The following is a 14,290-nucleotide window of genomic DNA, read 5'->3' on the forward strand; positions in this document are numbered from 1 at the left end:
GATTTGGATTGCGTGAAAAATATGACAATGATTGTTGGGGTATGGAGAGACGAATGCGCTATTTCTAACGAATAGCGGTGCAAGACCAAAACAACGTGCATCTGAGATCGAGGGGGAAACCCATGCGATAGGAATGTTACCCCGCAAGTCGACGATCCAGGTACCAGAGCCCCTCCGGTTGGAGATGGAGATAGCCTGTCACCGGGCCGGGGATATCTCGCGACTGCAATAATTGTAGTCATTAGTTTGGTCGAGGCTTTGATTGCTTTGGTTTATTGGTTAGCCCTGGAGTCTGAACCCCGATCAAACTGATCAAACTCTTCAAACTCTTCAAAATTCTCCCCCAATGGCGAAAATCCCCCGGACATAGGGCAGGCGATCATTCAATCTGGGGACGCCATCTGGAACCTTGGGAACGTAATTGAGGCATTTAGCATGGGTTGATTGGTTTATTGAACTATCTTGGTACCTAGGTCTATTCGTGATTCAAGAAAAAATCTCTATCCCGGTGGATTCATGACACATTGCATTCCACGATGTTCGATACATATCGCATCATATGGAAATTTGATAGCAAAGAATAAAAGATTTACCAGGATCGTAGTAAGACAACACTCAGGTGACCATGTATAACTCCTGCTAGGGACTCTATTTTCAGTCTCTGTCAAGTCACCCGGTCACTTTTTATTTTTTAATTTTTTTGCGCTTGTTCCTATGTTGGTAACCGCAGTTCTATTCCCTCAGCCACGTTCCAGACTTGAGGCAATTGTTTCGGCCCGCATGACGCAGCGGGATTTTATCATTGCATTCGGCTTCAGCTCGGAAGGAGGGGCGTTGGCTACCAATCAGAGTGACACCTATCGCCGGCTCTTAGTCAAAAATAGTCCAAAGTGGAAAGGGAATGAGCGTTTGAAGTGGATCAGATCAGAAAATGTGCTTCGAGACTCTCTCTATACGGTTGACCCTTCCGCCTAGAATCGGTTATGACTGGCCAAGGATTGCGGGACATATGTAATGATAATAGAATAACAAGAATTATCAAGAATTATCCAAATGATTTAATTGGAATTTATTTAAAAATTTTATAAAGAATTTATTATTATATCTGGAATTGCAAGGCAAAAATATACTCTATGCTATGTTATAAAAGGACAAGGGTTCCCCGGATTTTCTTGACCAGAATTCATTATCATCTCCATTACATTTTTTTCTATACATTTTGTTCACCTTCAGTCCATGGCGACGATCGGTGATCATTGCATTTGTTAATTGTAAGTTAATCACTTGACTTGGACAAGGATGTTCTTCTTTCCCTTACCTCCTGTTTCCCTTGTTTCTCTCGTTATCTCGGGAATTGGCAATCGGACGAGATAAGGAACATTCTTTGTGTCGCCTTATCTCACTCATGTCTATGAATCATCTCAGCTAATGCTTCTTAAAGACTTTTTCATCTTCCCTCTTACGTGTTAGGAGATTTTCCTTATATACACCATGTCGTCTCCTGTATCTACCCCACTGTCGGAGACTCCCAATGGCAATGGCAATGGCGTGAGCTTGCCTAGCCGTCCTCAGCCTAAGCTTGTGGCCAGCCAAGATGGAAGCTCCGGCTCAGGTACTCCCATCGGTTTCCAACGCTTCCATCCCCACAACAAGCATTTGGATCACGCAGTTGGAAATGCCTTGCGTCAACCTTCCCCGCAGCCCACTCATTTGGGTATCCCAGGTACTCCGCAGCATCGTGTGCTGTCCGAGGAGGACCCGGGCTACATCGCGGCCACTTTTGAGGGCAAGCAGAAGCAGATGGAACAAGGTTGGTGGAATTGAAGCTCTAGCGATATGCAAAATAGCTAATTTTGGACTAGTCATGGATCAATTGGAGGAGAAGGGCTTCTTCCCCAGTGACTTCGTCATCTCCGAAACTACTTGGTTCTACAACATGCTTGGCATCGACGATACCTATTTCCAGACCGAGTCCGTGGATGCCATTGTGACCCAGATTCTTTCCCTCTATGCCGCCAAGGTCGCCGCCTACGCTCGCGATGATAAGCAGTTGGAGATTCGCCTGGACAAGGAGGCCGAGGATCACGCTGTGTACATCGATACCAGCAGACCCGGTATATCCTCCACGAAAGGTCCGCGGTACGAGCAGCGTATCGATGAGAAGTACGTCAACCACTCCAAGGGTGCCAACAGCTACCGTGTGGAGACCTTCCGCTCGCCCACCACCCTCCCCGGTGACAACGGCCAGCAGCTCCGTTGCTACTTCGTGTACAAGTGTCAGTTTGTCAACCCCAATCCCTCACCCAATGAGACCAACATCGACATCATTGGCGAAAAGCGTTTTCTCCAGAAGGCCACACCAAACACAAAAGCGATCTACCAGGAAATCATCACCACTGCTGTTGGCCGCTCCGGTCCCGTCATCGAGATGTTCGAGATCGAGGGCAGCCGGGAGAAGCGTCTGGTTATTGCCTACCGTCAGGGATCTGCTATGGGTCTGTTCAGCGCTCTGTCGGATTTGTACCACTACTACCGCTTGACCAGCTCACGCAAGTACCTGGAGAACTTCTCCAACGGAATCACTGTGATTTCGCTCTACCTGCGTCCCTCAGACAACTCTGAGATCTCGGCCAAGTTCCCTCCTATTGAGGCCGCCATCCACCAGATCATGAAGGAGGTTTCCCTTCTGTACTGTATTCCCCAGAACCGCTTCCAGGGCCACTTTGCCAGTGGTCGTCTCAGCCTGCAAGAGACCATTTATGCTCACTGCGCGTGGGTGTTCGTGCAGCAATTCCTTAATCGTCTCGGTTCAGAATATACTTCGTTGTCTGCTCTTTTGGATAGCAACAACAGTGTCCACGCAGAGTTGCTTTCAAAGATCAAGAAGCGTCTGCGAACTGAGACCTTCACTGCAGACTATATCTTCGAGATTATCAACAAATACCCCGAGCTGATCCACAAGCTCTACCTTGACTTTGCCAACACCCACTACGTCCAGACACAGGGCCCCAGTGGTGATGACTTCCTCCCTACTCTCAGTTACCTGCGTATCCAGACCGACGAGGTCCTCGACAGTACCAAGCTCAAGCAGCTGATCCGCGGCACTGCCCTCAACGAGCACGATGAGATGGTCATGAACTCCTTCCGCGTGTTCAACTCTTCCATCCTCAAGACCAACTTCTTCACTCCCACCAAGGTGGCTCTCAGTTTCCGCTTGAAGCCGGACTTCTTGCCTGAGCACGAATACCCCCAGCCTCTGTACGGTATGTTCTTGGTTATCAGCTCCGAGTTCCGTGGCTTCCACTTGCGTTTCCGTGATATCGCTCGTGGTGGTATTCGTATCGTCAAGAGCCGAAATGGCGAAGCGTACAACATCAACGCCCGTTCGCTGTTTGACGAGAACTACAACTTGGCGAACACCCAGCAGCGCAAGAACAAGGACATTCCCGAAGGCGGTGCCAAGGGTGTCATTCTTTTGGATGCTGACCACCAGGACAAGGCGCGGGTCGCCTTCGAGAAGTACATCGACAGTATCCTCGATCTGCTCCTGCCTCCGGTCAGTCCCGGTATCAAGGACCCAATTGTTGATCTGCACGGCAAGGACGAGATCCTCTTCATGGGTCCCGATGAGAACACTGCCGAGCTTGTCAACTGGGCCACTGAGCATGCTCGCGGCCGTGGCGCTCCCTGGTGGAAGTCTTTCTTCACCGGTAAGAGCCCCAAGCTGGGTGGTATTCCCCACGATTCTTACGGTATGACCACTCTCTCGGTCCGCCAATACGTACTTGGAATCCAGCGCAAGCTGAACATCGACCCCTCTACCTTGCTCAAGCTACAGACTGGTGGTCCCGACGGTGATCTCGGATCCAACGAGATCCTACTTTCCAACGAGAAGTATGCTGCTATCGTTGATGGAGCTGGTGTGATCTACGACCCCAACGGTCTCAACCACGAGGAACTTCTTCGCCTGGCTAAGAAGCGTGCCATGATCTCTGAGTTCGACATGTCCAAGTTGTCCTCGGATGGTTACCGCGTTCTGGTTGACGAGAAGAACATCAAGCTCCCCAGTGGCGAAGTCGTCCACAACGGCATGATCTTCCGTAACACTTACCACCTGCGCTCGCAGGAGAAGTTCGACGTGTTCGTTCCTTGCGGTGGCCGTCCCGAGTCCATCGACTTGTCCACCGTCGGCAAGCTCATCAAGGACAACAAGTGCATCGTTCCCTACATTGTCGAAGGTGCCAACCTGTTCATCACCCAGGACGCCAAGCTGCGACTCGAGAAGGCCGGTTGCATTCTTTACAAGGACGCCTCGGCCAACAAGGGTGGTGTGACCTCCTCCTCGCTGGAGGTTCTCGCCTCGCTCTCCTTCAACGACGAGGAGTTCGTCGAGAACATGTGCATCCGCGAGGACGGCACCGTGCCCGACTTCTACCAGGCCTACGTCAAGGAGGTGCAACAGATCATCCAGCAGAACGCCGCACTTGAGTTCGAGGCCATCTGGCGCGAACACGAGAATACCGGTGTGCTGCGCAGTGTCCTCAGTGATCGTCTCAGTTTGGCCATCACCAAGCTCGATGAGGAGCTTCAGATGACCGAGCTCTGGGACAACGTTGCTCTCCGCCGCTCTGTTCTTGGAGACGCTCTCCCGCGTCGTCTATTGGACAAGATTGGCCTCGAGACCATCTTGGGACGTGTATGTTTACCCCTTCCATCCCTACTACCGTTGTGAATATTTACTAATGAATCTTAGGTCCCTGAGAACTACCTGCGTGCCATTTTCGGTAGCTACCTGGCCAGTCGCTTCGTTTACGAGTACGGAAACCAGCCCAGCCAGTTCTCTTTCTTCGACTTCATGACCAAGCGTCTGTCTATGGTCCAGTCGTAGAAAGAACTTTGGTTATAGACATTTCTTTTGCGAGCGCGAGTCTTGTGACTTTTTGTTTTCCTTTTGATGAGATTTGAGTCACACGATATTACTAATACGGGACAAAAGATTGTTCCTTGACGAATGTATGGTTAGAAAAGTTTTAAGCGGCATTCTGAAAAGAGATAAGGCCTTTCAGGGTCCTTTAGAATTGCAATCTTTACATTATATATGGTCCTAGTATCTTAACGATAGTATCTAGGGAGCTGCGGCTACATGTAGTGATGTTGAGATCGTTAGGTCATGGTTATAAAAGTCTAGTCGAGGTCTAATTATCTATTTCTAGTTATACAATTCAAAACGAACTCCAAACAATGCAGTCTCATCTAGACGACCCAACCTCCATCATAATCAGCACGATATTCACTGCCTAGTTCAAAACATAACCGTCAGCACAACTAGTTCAACCCGAACCCTACAACAAACTTCCCGTAGAACCAAAGACAAACTCACCAGCAACAAATCCACCCCCTCCGCCACCTGAACCTCCCACCTCGCCTTCAGCTTCGACTTCGACTTACTATAATCCATCGCATTATGCCGAGTAATATACATAATCCTATGATTACCCATCATCACACCCGTCCCCGACGCAGCAGACTGCAGCACTTTCAGCTCGACCCTCTGGCCGGTATTGATGTCTGCTGTCTCGTGCCCAGACCTGGGCCTTGATCTTGAGCCGGAACTCGACAGTGCGAATGGAGAGGTTGGTGCTAATTCTGGGGCTGGTGCTGGGTCTTCAGGTGGCTCGATTGCATCGAGTAGGTCTCGAAGGGTATTGCTGGAGCTGAGACGCGCGGAGGCGTAGGATGGAAGTATAGACGCAGAGTCAGGCTGGGTTCTTATATCTGGCGGGCTTTGCTCTGGTGAGGCATTTCCATAATTTGAATCGTGGAAGAGGCCATCTTTCTCGTTTCTTTGGGTCGATCTCCTTTCTTCTTCTACATCACCAGCAACATCACTATAGGGTGGTGGTTCATCACAAATGTGCGGTTCTGGGATACTCGATGTCCTCTCCCTCCCCGCAAAGCGGTACGTGGTAAGCGCAAGCGCATTTCTGAATTCCAAATCTAGCTGAAACCCACCTCCAACTCCGATTTTCAAATTCCCTTCCCCAATCCACGGCATAGAAGCATTAAGCAACTCCACCTTCTCTCTCTCTTCCCCTTTTCCCTTCCCCTTCCCTTTCCCTTCATCAGGAAGTCTAACGCCCCACTTCCGAGCACCAGAAAGCCAAGCCCGTCTTAGTACAAGCACCGGTGCATTTTGAGCGCAGATAACCCGCATCCCCGCGGGCCATTGCTTCTCCAACACGGTGTAAAGCAGCTGTCCTTTAAGGGTTTCGGATGGCTCGTGCGCAAGCAGTCGATGTACAGTTAAGACATGATTTTCCGTGGATGTAATTGATAGGGTTGTCGGGGTGTTTGTTAGGCGGTCTGGGGCTGGGGAGAGAAGGTGGCTTTTCTGTAGGGCTATTGGCGTTGCGGGGGGGTGAGGGGTGGCGATTTGGGCATTGGGGTAAATTATCCCTTTTTGCCGGATTTGTCGGATTGGATTGGGGTTTGGTTTTGAGCGCACGATTTGAGTTCTGTATCGTAATTAACAAGGTATATCTAGAGAAGCTTGAGACTCTCAGATGCTGATATGTTGATATTGATGTTGATGTTGAGTTGATGTGGGGTTTCGGCTGGGCCGGATATGTAGACGGTGCTGGTGGTTGGCTTATCGAGCAGTGTACTGTGCCCAGATGTTGTTTATTGATTTCATTTGATTTTATGTCAATGACATAATTCATACATTGCTACATCACTGGTTTAGCATGTGGTTTTAGGGTTATCTCTCGACGCCACCCGATGTTAATTACATGCATATTTACAAAGTTATGCATGCAGTAGCTAGTTAGTTAGTGATTCTTTAGTTGTGTTATTTAGCTTGTTCTTGATAGGTTAGTTGACTTGGTCATTCAGATTGTAGGCAAAGGATTGTTGATTCCCTCGAATCACACTCCAATGTTTATCTGACAGATTCTCATTCTCACGTAAGATCGAACGAAGTCTTTCCTCTGGCTGAAGCCCACGTCCCCAATCTGTAGCGGTTTAAAGATGTAAAGCTCGTTATTGTCTGCGGCGACATACGGACAGATGTCGTCCAACGTCCTCTTTCCGCAGCGACTGCGTTTCCTAGGCATAGGTTGTCCTAGCTTTCCAGGTACAGCCTGGGAGGTGACGATTGGTTTCCTCTGTTGTGTGGTTCTTATGACATACACCGTAATGATCGTACACAATATGTCCCATGAACCTAATAATTCTACGTGCAGTTGGTAAAATTGTAAACTACTTGAAATTGCATTAGCCGTACAATTGGTAGCGTGTATCTTATTACCCTCCAAGATCCCAACTTGATGGATTCCATTAATACAACTAGTTAATATCACATGTAGGTAATTATAAAGTTCTGCTCGCTATAATAATGTCATGATAACATACGACTAATACCACTGCTGTGCAGAAACTAACTATTGCGGAGCGACTGTAACTATGTGTCGCGGAACCAAAAAAAAAAAAATTGAAGCACTCCCGGCGGGGTACGATCCCGCAACCTTGCGATTAAAAGTCGCACGCTCTACCAATTGAGCTACAGGAGTACTGTGCTTATGACTGTTGATGAACTGTTTGGATTATGACCACTCATTTCTTTTCCCAAATCAGGCTCATTTATGGTCATAAAGCAAAAGGCATCGCGGAGGAGTTCTAGATTGTCTTAGCAAATGTTTATCTGACAGATCATCTCGTGTTATGCCAAACTTAAGAAACAAACACTCGACGTTCTTGTCACAGTCAAGCCTGCGAAATCACCGATCAACCCAGATGAAGCGGGCACGCTCTTACTCACCGGGGCCCCAGTTCATAGAGAGTTCATTCCACGATTGCTAGCCTTACCTCTAATGGTCACGGGGTTTTATAGAATGAGATCAGTCTGCTTATTGTCATTATTAATGTGCCTTATATCTACATATGCATCTTTCTGGTTTGGGTTTTTGGTCTTTCTCCACATTCATACAAGGCCCCTTTCAACTGAGCTTATATATATACAGCCAATGATCTCCCGACACCGATGCAGTGGGATAACTTCCACCAATTAGTCCTAAGCTTTCTAGACTATAAACTGAAGATATATAAATATTTTCAGACAAATCAAGACCACATTATATTTAGTTCAGCGCGATCTTTCTGGGGCGTTGAAGTACCTATAAGATGTCCACGTGAGCGGATGTATCGGATAGAGCCGTTTACAAATGCCGAGGTCATTTTTATATTGTGGAGGAACTACTATGTAAGCCCAATTTGCCATTGTTGCCATTGGCACACAATTGGCACATACCCAGTCCTTACTAGATTCCAGATTGGTCTCGCCTTTTCTAAAGACAAAATTAGAATGTTCACCAAAAAAACCACAATAACGCATCCCGACGGTTCATCCGGACAAAGTGGAACAATGGCCCACACCGTGCCGAAGGTAATAATAGTCGGAGGCGCAGTCTAGGCCGAAAGAAAAATTTGCTTCTCAAGTGACAGGAAGGATTTTAAATGGATTTTGGCTGAGAAACAAAAGAAAAGATGCAAGTGTCAGTACATACGTGGTCCCATAATGTGTACATATGTAGATAATGTATAGGTACACGTAGAGAAAGAGATGAAGGAAAAGCCATAGAAAGTTAGTGTGGGTTAGTGGATGAATGAGAAGCTTATTTTGATGATTTTATGAAGGAATTAGTAATTTACAGTTATACACCTGGGCAGAGAGTATGTCCATGGATTATATCAAGATATTATTTCGGGCCAGGAACGAGATTTTGCGCAAATTGTACAACCCGCCCTCCAGGTACGGAATAGAATGTTGTACTCCGTACAATATAAAAACAATAATAGCCCGCCACGTTGGTGGAACGCGTCAGTCAGTTGAAGACCCATGGCCATGACCTCAATCCGCATTAGCGACGTGGGTCTCTGTCATAAATTTGTGAAAGGACTGGCTTCTCCTCATTCTAAACAAAAGGATCGTTCCACCCCTGGACCCTCTTGGTTTTTTTTCCTTTTCCTTCTCCCCGGAATATGAAGTCTGACCGTTTGTGGGGTATTGAATTGGACCGTTGATCATTGAGCTCTTGTGTGAGGTCGGGGTTAATTCGACCTAAATCCCCTGAGCATCTTTTTCTCCACACATCTACTTGGAAAAGTACCCAGTCCACTTCCGAGCACTTCCGCAGGAATCGATTTTGCCGTGCCACTTGCGCGAAATGTCGGATCCGGAAGAGAAGTTTCCACCTATTCCTTCCCATCCTTCTGCAGAGGATGCGGAGCGGAACCACAAAGCAGATACGGACCACACTGGAGACGATACCAAGCCAGACGCGCTCACTCCAGAAGATGCTAGTGTGAAGCCTAGTATCTCATCGTCCCAACGATGGCGAACAGCAAGCCAGCGGGTCCGAAACCGTGCCGCCACTATAGCAGAGAGACTTGGACGACCGCCTGAGAGAGAAGCAGATGGCTTGGATTCGCCATTTTTACCGGAGTATTATGGAGCAACGGATGACATCAAAAGCTATGAGGCCCGACAAGCAAATGATGAGGAAGACAGACTTCCCGGAACAGACTACAATTCACAGGCTCGTCTGTTGGTGGAAAGATTAGGCTTACAGTCCGAACCAAGGCTTCCGCGCGTTGAAGAGCCTCGTTCAGGTGCCACAACCCCAGGCACTCCAGATGGAACGGCAATCCCTGGCGGTCCACCAGGTGGACTTCTTTCCCAGTTACTTCGAGTCTACGCCAACAACCTTCAAACGGCGAGTCGGATGAGTCTCGTCTCCACAGCATCAGAGACCGACCCGGAAACGGAGACACTGGCACCGTCTGGCACGGTGACTCCAGGTGGAAAGAAAGAAAAATTGAAGTGGTACAATAATGGCCACCATCAAACCAAGTCAAATCACAGTTATACCTCCTCTCTCATCCATGCATCCATGGATATGAGCCGGGTCGGAGTCCCCAATGCCGCAGGACCACCTCCCGTAAACCCCAAGCAACGAAAGAAAGAGAAACGCAAGAGCAAGAAAGATGTCAAGCTCACAGTGCATATTGCCCGCCTCCTGGCCCGTCAGCAGTACATAATGCAACTTTGTCGTGCGCTGATGAAGTACGGCGCCCCAACTCATCGACTAGAGGAGTACATGATGATGACCTCCAACGTGCTGGAGGTCAAAGCGCAATTCTTGTATATTCCAGGTTGCATGTTCATGTCATTCGATGATCCTCTGACCCGCACAGCGGAGGTCAAAATCATTCGCGTGATCCAGGGACTCGATTTGTCCCGCCTGGCCGAGACTCACAACGTCTACAAAAATGTTGTGCACGATGTCATCGGCGTGGAGCAGGCCACGCAGGATTTGGACCAAATCATGCAACGCAAACCGCGCTACAACCGCTGGATGCTAGTGTGTCTAACTGGCCTAGCCAGCGTCGCAGTCGGACCGTACTCCTTCAGCGCACGCCCAGTCGACCTTCCCATCATCTTCATCCTAGGATGTCTCGTAGGCTTTATGCAACACGTCCTCGCCCCAAGCTCAGCAACGTACTCGAACGTACTCGAAGTATCCGCCGCAATTCTAACATCATTCATCGCCCGCGCCTTCGGCAGCATTCACCACAACGGCGAGCGCGTCTTCTGCTTCTCAGCAATGGCCCAATCATCTATCGCAATGATTCTACCCGGGTTCGCAGTCCTAAGCAGCAGTCTCGAGCTCCAGTCCCACCAAATGAACGCCGGCTCCATCCGCATGGTCTTCACAATCATCTACTCCCTCTTCCTCGGCTACGGCGTAACAGTCGGCACAACAATCTACGGCCTAATGGACAACAACGCAACCACAGACTCAACATGCTCCGGCTTGCCCGAAGTCTGGGGAAACGAGTACATCCAACACTTCCCCTTCGTCGCGCTATTCTGTCTCTTCGCCGCCCTGATCAATCAATCCAAAGCAAAGCAGCTGCCTGTCACCATCACCATGGGCGTGTGCGGGTACGTCGCGAACTACTTCAGCACGAAGAAACTCGGCGCAAACCAGGTCGCCAATACAATCGGCGCGTTCACAATTGGTCTGCTGGCCAATCTGTACAGCCGCGTTTGGCACGGCCATGCTGCTGCGGCGATTATCCCGGGCATTTTCACGCTCGTGCCGTCTGGTCTTGCGTCTAGTGGGTCGATTATCTCCGGATTGGAGTATGCGGAGGCTGTGAAGTCGGGTAATGTCTCGAGTACCAGTGGAGCGACGAGTAATAGCTCGCTTACGTCGCTTGGATATGGAATGATTCAGACGGCGATTGGAATCTCCGTTGGGCTTTTCATCTCCGCTTTGATTGTTTATCCGCATGGGAAGAAGAGGAGTGGGATTTTCAGTCTTTAGACTTGCCATTTTTGTCTCCTGAGAATATTTGCGTCGCATTTACATTGTATTATTTGCATCATATGCATTGTCTGCATCAGCATCAGCGTCTTGGCCTTGCAGCGAGAGAAGAAAGCCATACAACCAGTTTTGTTCCAATCAATCATTTTGTACATTTAATTAGATTTACTGGCATTTCACTGGGGGCGACTCAGTGACGACGGCCAACCGAACAACCGATAATTACATGTGTGTCACTCATATACTTCCACCTATTCGTTGTTCACCTTTAGCACAGCTTCATTCATACCTGCTTATGGCTTTAATTCCTTTGCTACCTGACCTCGGGGACTCATCATGCGCCAGTCACACATACATGGGAAACGAACATATTGTACATTCAGTAGCTACCTAAATGACCGTTATTACACCGTCACATCATTCGATATACCGTCAAATTTCAACCCTTCCTCGTGCTCAGTGCGTTTCATCGTCAACAGGTGTTCCCAATGTTCGGGATACTTCTGAATTGCCCATTTCTCAACCTCGTCTTTCCAGTATTGATACGGGATGGCATTGTAGAACAGCCCGATACTAAAATGTTTGTTAGCGACGATAGATACAAGAGAGATAGCGGATGTACTCACGTATTACTTGTGGGAAGGACGCCAATCTCGGACTCCATGTTGTTTATAACCTCGGTGGCGAGATCGAACTCGCACTGCGCTGCCAGAGCTTCCATATAAGCCGAGTAAAGAGGGCGGTCCACGGTAATCTCCAGCTTCTTGACTTTGGCCATCATCTTCATAGCCTCTTGGGCGCCGTTGTGGTGCTTCTCGCAAACCTTGAAGAAAAGGGTGATGGTCTTCTGGGAGGGGCCCTCGTCAGACTGGAGGATCTGTCGAAATATTGTCATGCTCTTCTCTGGCATTTCGCAAGCGGCATAGGCCATCATCAGGCCATTCAGAGTCCTCGTGTTGAGATCCACCTCAAGATCCAACTTCAGCATATTGTGCACGAGTTCCAGGTTGGTGGCGTCTGCCGTGCGGGCCAGGCCCTGGAAACAACGGGCGTACGTATCGGGCCTGGGGCGGCGGGTGAACTCATCGGCTTGACGCATGTGTCCGAAGACCAAAACCGCCAGATCACTGCGTTTGCGCTCGAAGAAAGCGGTCATGATTTTGGTGCGTGTTGCGACACCCGTGTATGGGAATGCGATTTTCAAAAACTCATACGCGTTCCAAACATCTGTGTCGGATTGGCTCATGTCCAGAATAAATTGGGTGACCGCGTCGCGTACCGGTGCCTTCTGATCGTCCTCGTAAGTTCCTAATCGTGGACGGAGCAGCTCTGAAACGGCATCCAGGTCATTGCGGTAGAGAAGAAGGTGCGTCAATGCGGCAACGGTTTCAGGCTCCAGGCGTACATTGTCTTCGAAGAGCGGGTCTAGGAGAGACGAAATTTGATGGAACAGCTCGTCTTTTTCTTCGGATCGGCAAAGCATCGCGATGAGCTTATTGGCAAGGGGGAGGTAGTCGCTCGTGAGGGAAGCTGCGTCAACCTTGTCTTCGAGAAGCCTCAAAGTCTCTTGAACGTTACCGGCCTGGATTTGAGACTCCAATTGCAACATATGTGTGTTGTTATCCGGGGCAAGGCCCCATTGGTCCGCTAGCGCCATTAAATCGGAAGCCAATTCTGTGTTTTGCTTTGCATTGGCATACCGAAGAAGCATATTAACAATGGTGATATCAACGGAGTCCTTGAGTGCCGGGTTCTTCGAGATCCAGGAATCAACTTTTTGCGCAAGAACAGAAGCATTGTTACTCTTTGCTGCTTCCCAAAGTAAGAGGATGCCAGCAGTGTCTTTGTTTGGTTCGCCGGAGATGGTATTGATGATTTCTGCTGCCGTATCTGCCTGGGACTTCAAGATACAATATTCGATGACGGCTTCTTTTGTGCCTAGGGAGGGCTGCAAGCCGCCGGCAATGGGACAGGCGTAGACAACTTGGACAGCTTTAAATTGGTCGTGGTCGATGAGAAACCTGATGATCTCTTGATGAGAAGCTTGATCAAAGCTATTACCATGAGTCTCCCATTCATCGACAATCCTCCGTATTTGTCGTAAATCGTCCTTCATGGCAAATCCTCTCAGCACAGTGAGCCAAGGTGACGGTTTGGCCTTGCTCATTGAACTCCAAAATTTGAGAACAGTATGTCTAGCATCCTCCGGATTGCCATTCATAGCCAAAATTTCAATGTACAGAGTAAGAGCTGGTCTGCTGATCTTATTCGGACCAAATCCGTGATCGAGGTTAAGTTCTTGATATGCGAATCGGGCGAGTCGAACCACAGTCTCACGGGCCTGTGGAACACATTCTGATTCGGCGAGTACATGCAAAATTTTCTCGAGGTTTTCCGTCGAGAAAATATTTTGCCAGTCTTGTTCATCAAGATCGTTCTGCTGGGCCCTGAGATGCTTCCACGTGACGACCAACGTACGGGCATGGAATTGAGTGATCACCCCTGGAGTTTCAAGCCGCGTTGTGAAAAATGTTTGAAACGCCCTTGCGAGAAGATAGCTCGGAGGAGATCGGCTTCTATCTTTAAGCGACCTCATCAAATCCGCCATTGGTTGCAGGCCTTTCTCGGATGGCAAAGTACTTGGCCGCCGGTCAGGGTCTTGAGACGTAGTGAAGGAGAAGAGGGTGCGTCGCGAGGTATATGAGATGTTGGACATGGCAGGTCGCACACGAACAGAGGTTATTGTATGCATTAGGCGATTTCGACGACATTGCGAGAATTGAAGTGGTTCATTGTTGGTAATTGCCCGGAAGACCCGTCTCGTGAGATGAGACTGCATGGTGAGCGATTAAGACTGGACCTGTAGCTCAGTTAGAGCAAGGTTTGAACTTGGAAGAGAA

At 48.8% G+C, this 14,290-nt stretch overlaps 4 protein-coding genes across 4 annotated transcripts; 2 read left to right on the forward strand and 2 right to left on the reverse strand.

Moving 5' to 3' along the window:
• Window positions 1-1,491: 1,491 nt before the first annotated feature.
• N7529_004944 (glutamate dehydrogenase (NAD(+))) lies at window positions 1,492-4,888 on the forward strand (the record flags this gene model as incomplete). The annotated part of the gene is made up of 3 exons (XM_057240471.1): window positions 1,492-1,810; window positions 1,863-4,696; window positions 4,754-4,888. The coding sequence occupies 3 exons, from the start codon at window positions 1,492-1,494 to the stop codon at window positions 4,886-4,888; spliced, it is 3,288 nt and encodes a 1,095-aa protein (XP_057099766.1).
• A 414-nt stretch (window positions 4,889-5,302) lies between these two features.
• On the reverse strand, window positions 5,303-6,214 carry N7529_004945 (uncharacterized protein; the record flags this gene model as incomplete). The annotated part of the gene is made up of 1 exon (XM_057240472.1): window positions 5,303-6,214. The coding sequence occupies one exon, from the start codon at window positions 6,212-6,214 to the stop codon at window positions 5,303-5,305; it is 912 nt and encodes a 303-aa protein (XP_057099767.1).
• Window positions 6,215-9,224: 3,010 nt separating this feature from the next.
• Window positions 9,225-11,390, forward strand: N7529_004946 (threonine/serine exporter family protein; the record flags this gene model as incomplete). The annotated part of the gene is made up of 1 exon (XM_057240473.1): window positions 9,225-11,390. The coding sequence occupies one exon, from the start codon at window positions 9,225-9,227 to the stop codon at window positions 11,388-11,390; it is 2,166 nt and encodes a 721-aa protein (XP_057099768.1).
• Window positions 11,391-11,794: 404 nt separating this feature from the next.
• Window positions 11,795-14,229, reverse strand: N7529_004947 (uncharacterized protein; the record flags this gene model as incomplete). Its single annotated transcript, XM_057240474.1, has 2 exons — window positions 11,795-11,963; window positions 12,017-14,229. The coding sequence occupies 2 exons, from the start codon at window positions 14,227-14,229 to the stop codon at window positions 11,795-11,797; spliced, it is 2,382 nt and encodes a 793-aa protein (XP_057099769.1).
• Between the last annotated feature and the right edge of the window lie 61 nt (window positions 14,230-14,290).

The sequence above is a fragment of the Penicillium soppii genome (assembly GCF_028829465.1).
Source record: "Penicillium soppii strain IBT 18220 chromosome Unknown utg000004l, whole genome shotgun sequence".
NCBI lineage: Eukaryota > Fungi > Ascomycota > Eurotiomycetes > Eurotiales > Aspergillaceae > Penicillium > Penicillium soppii.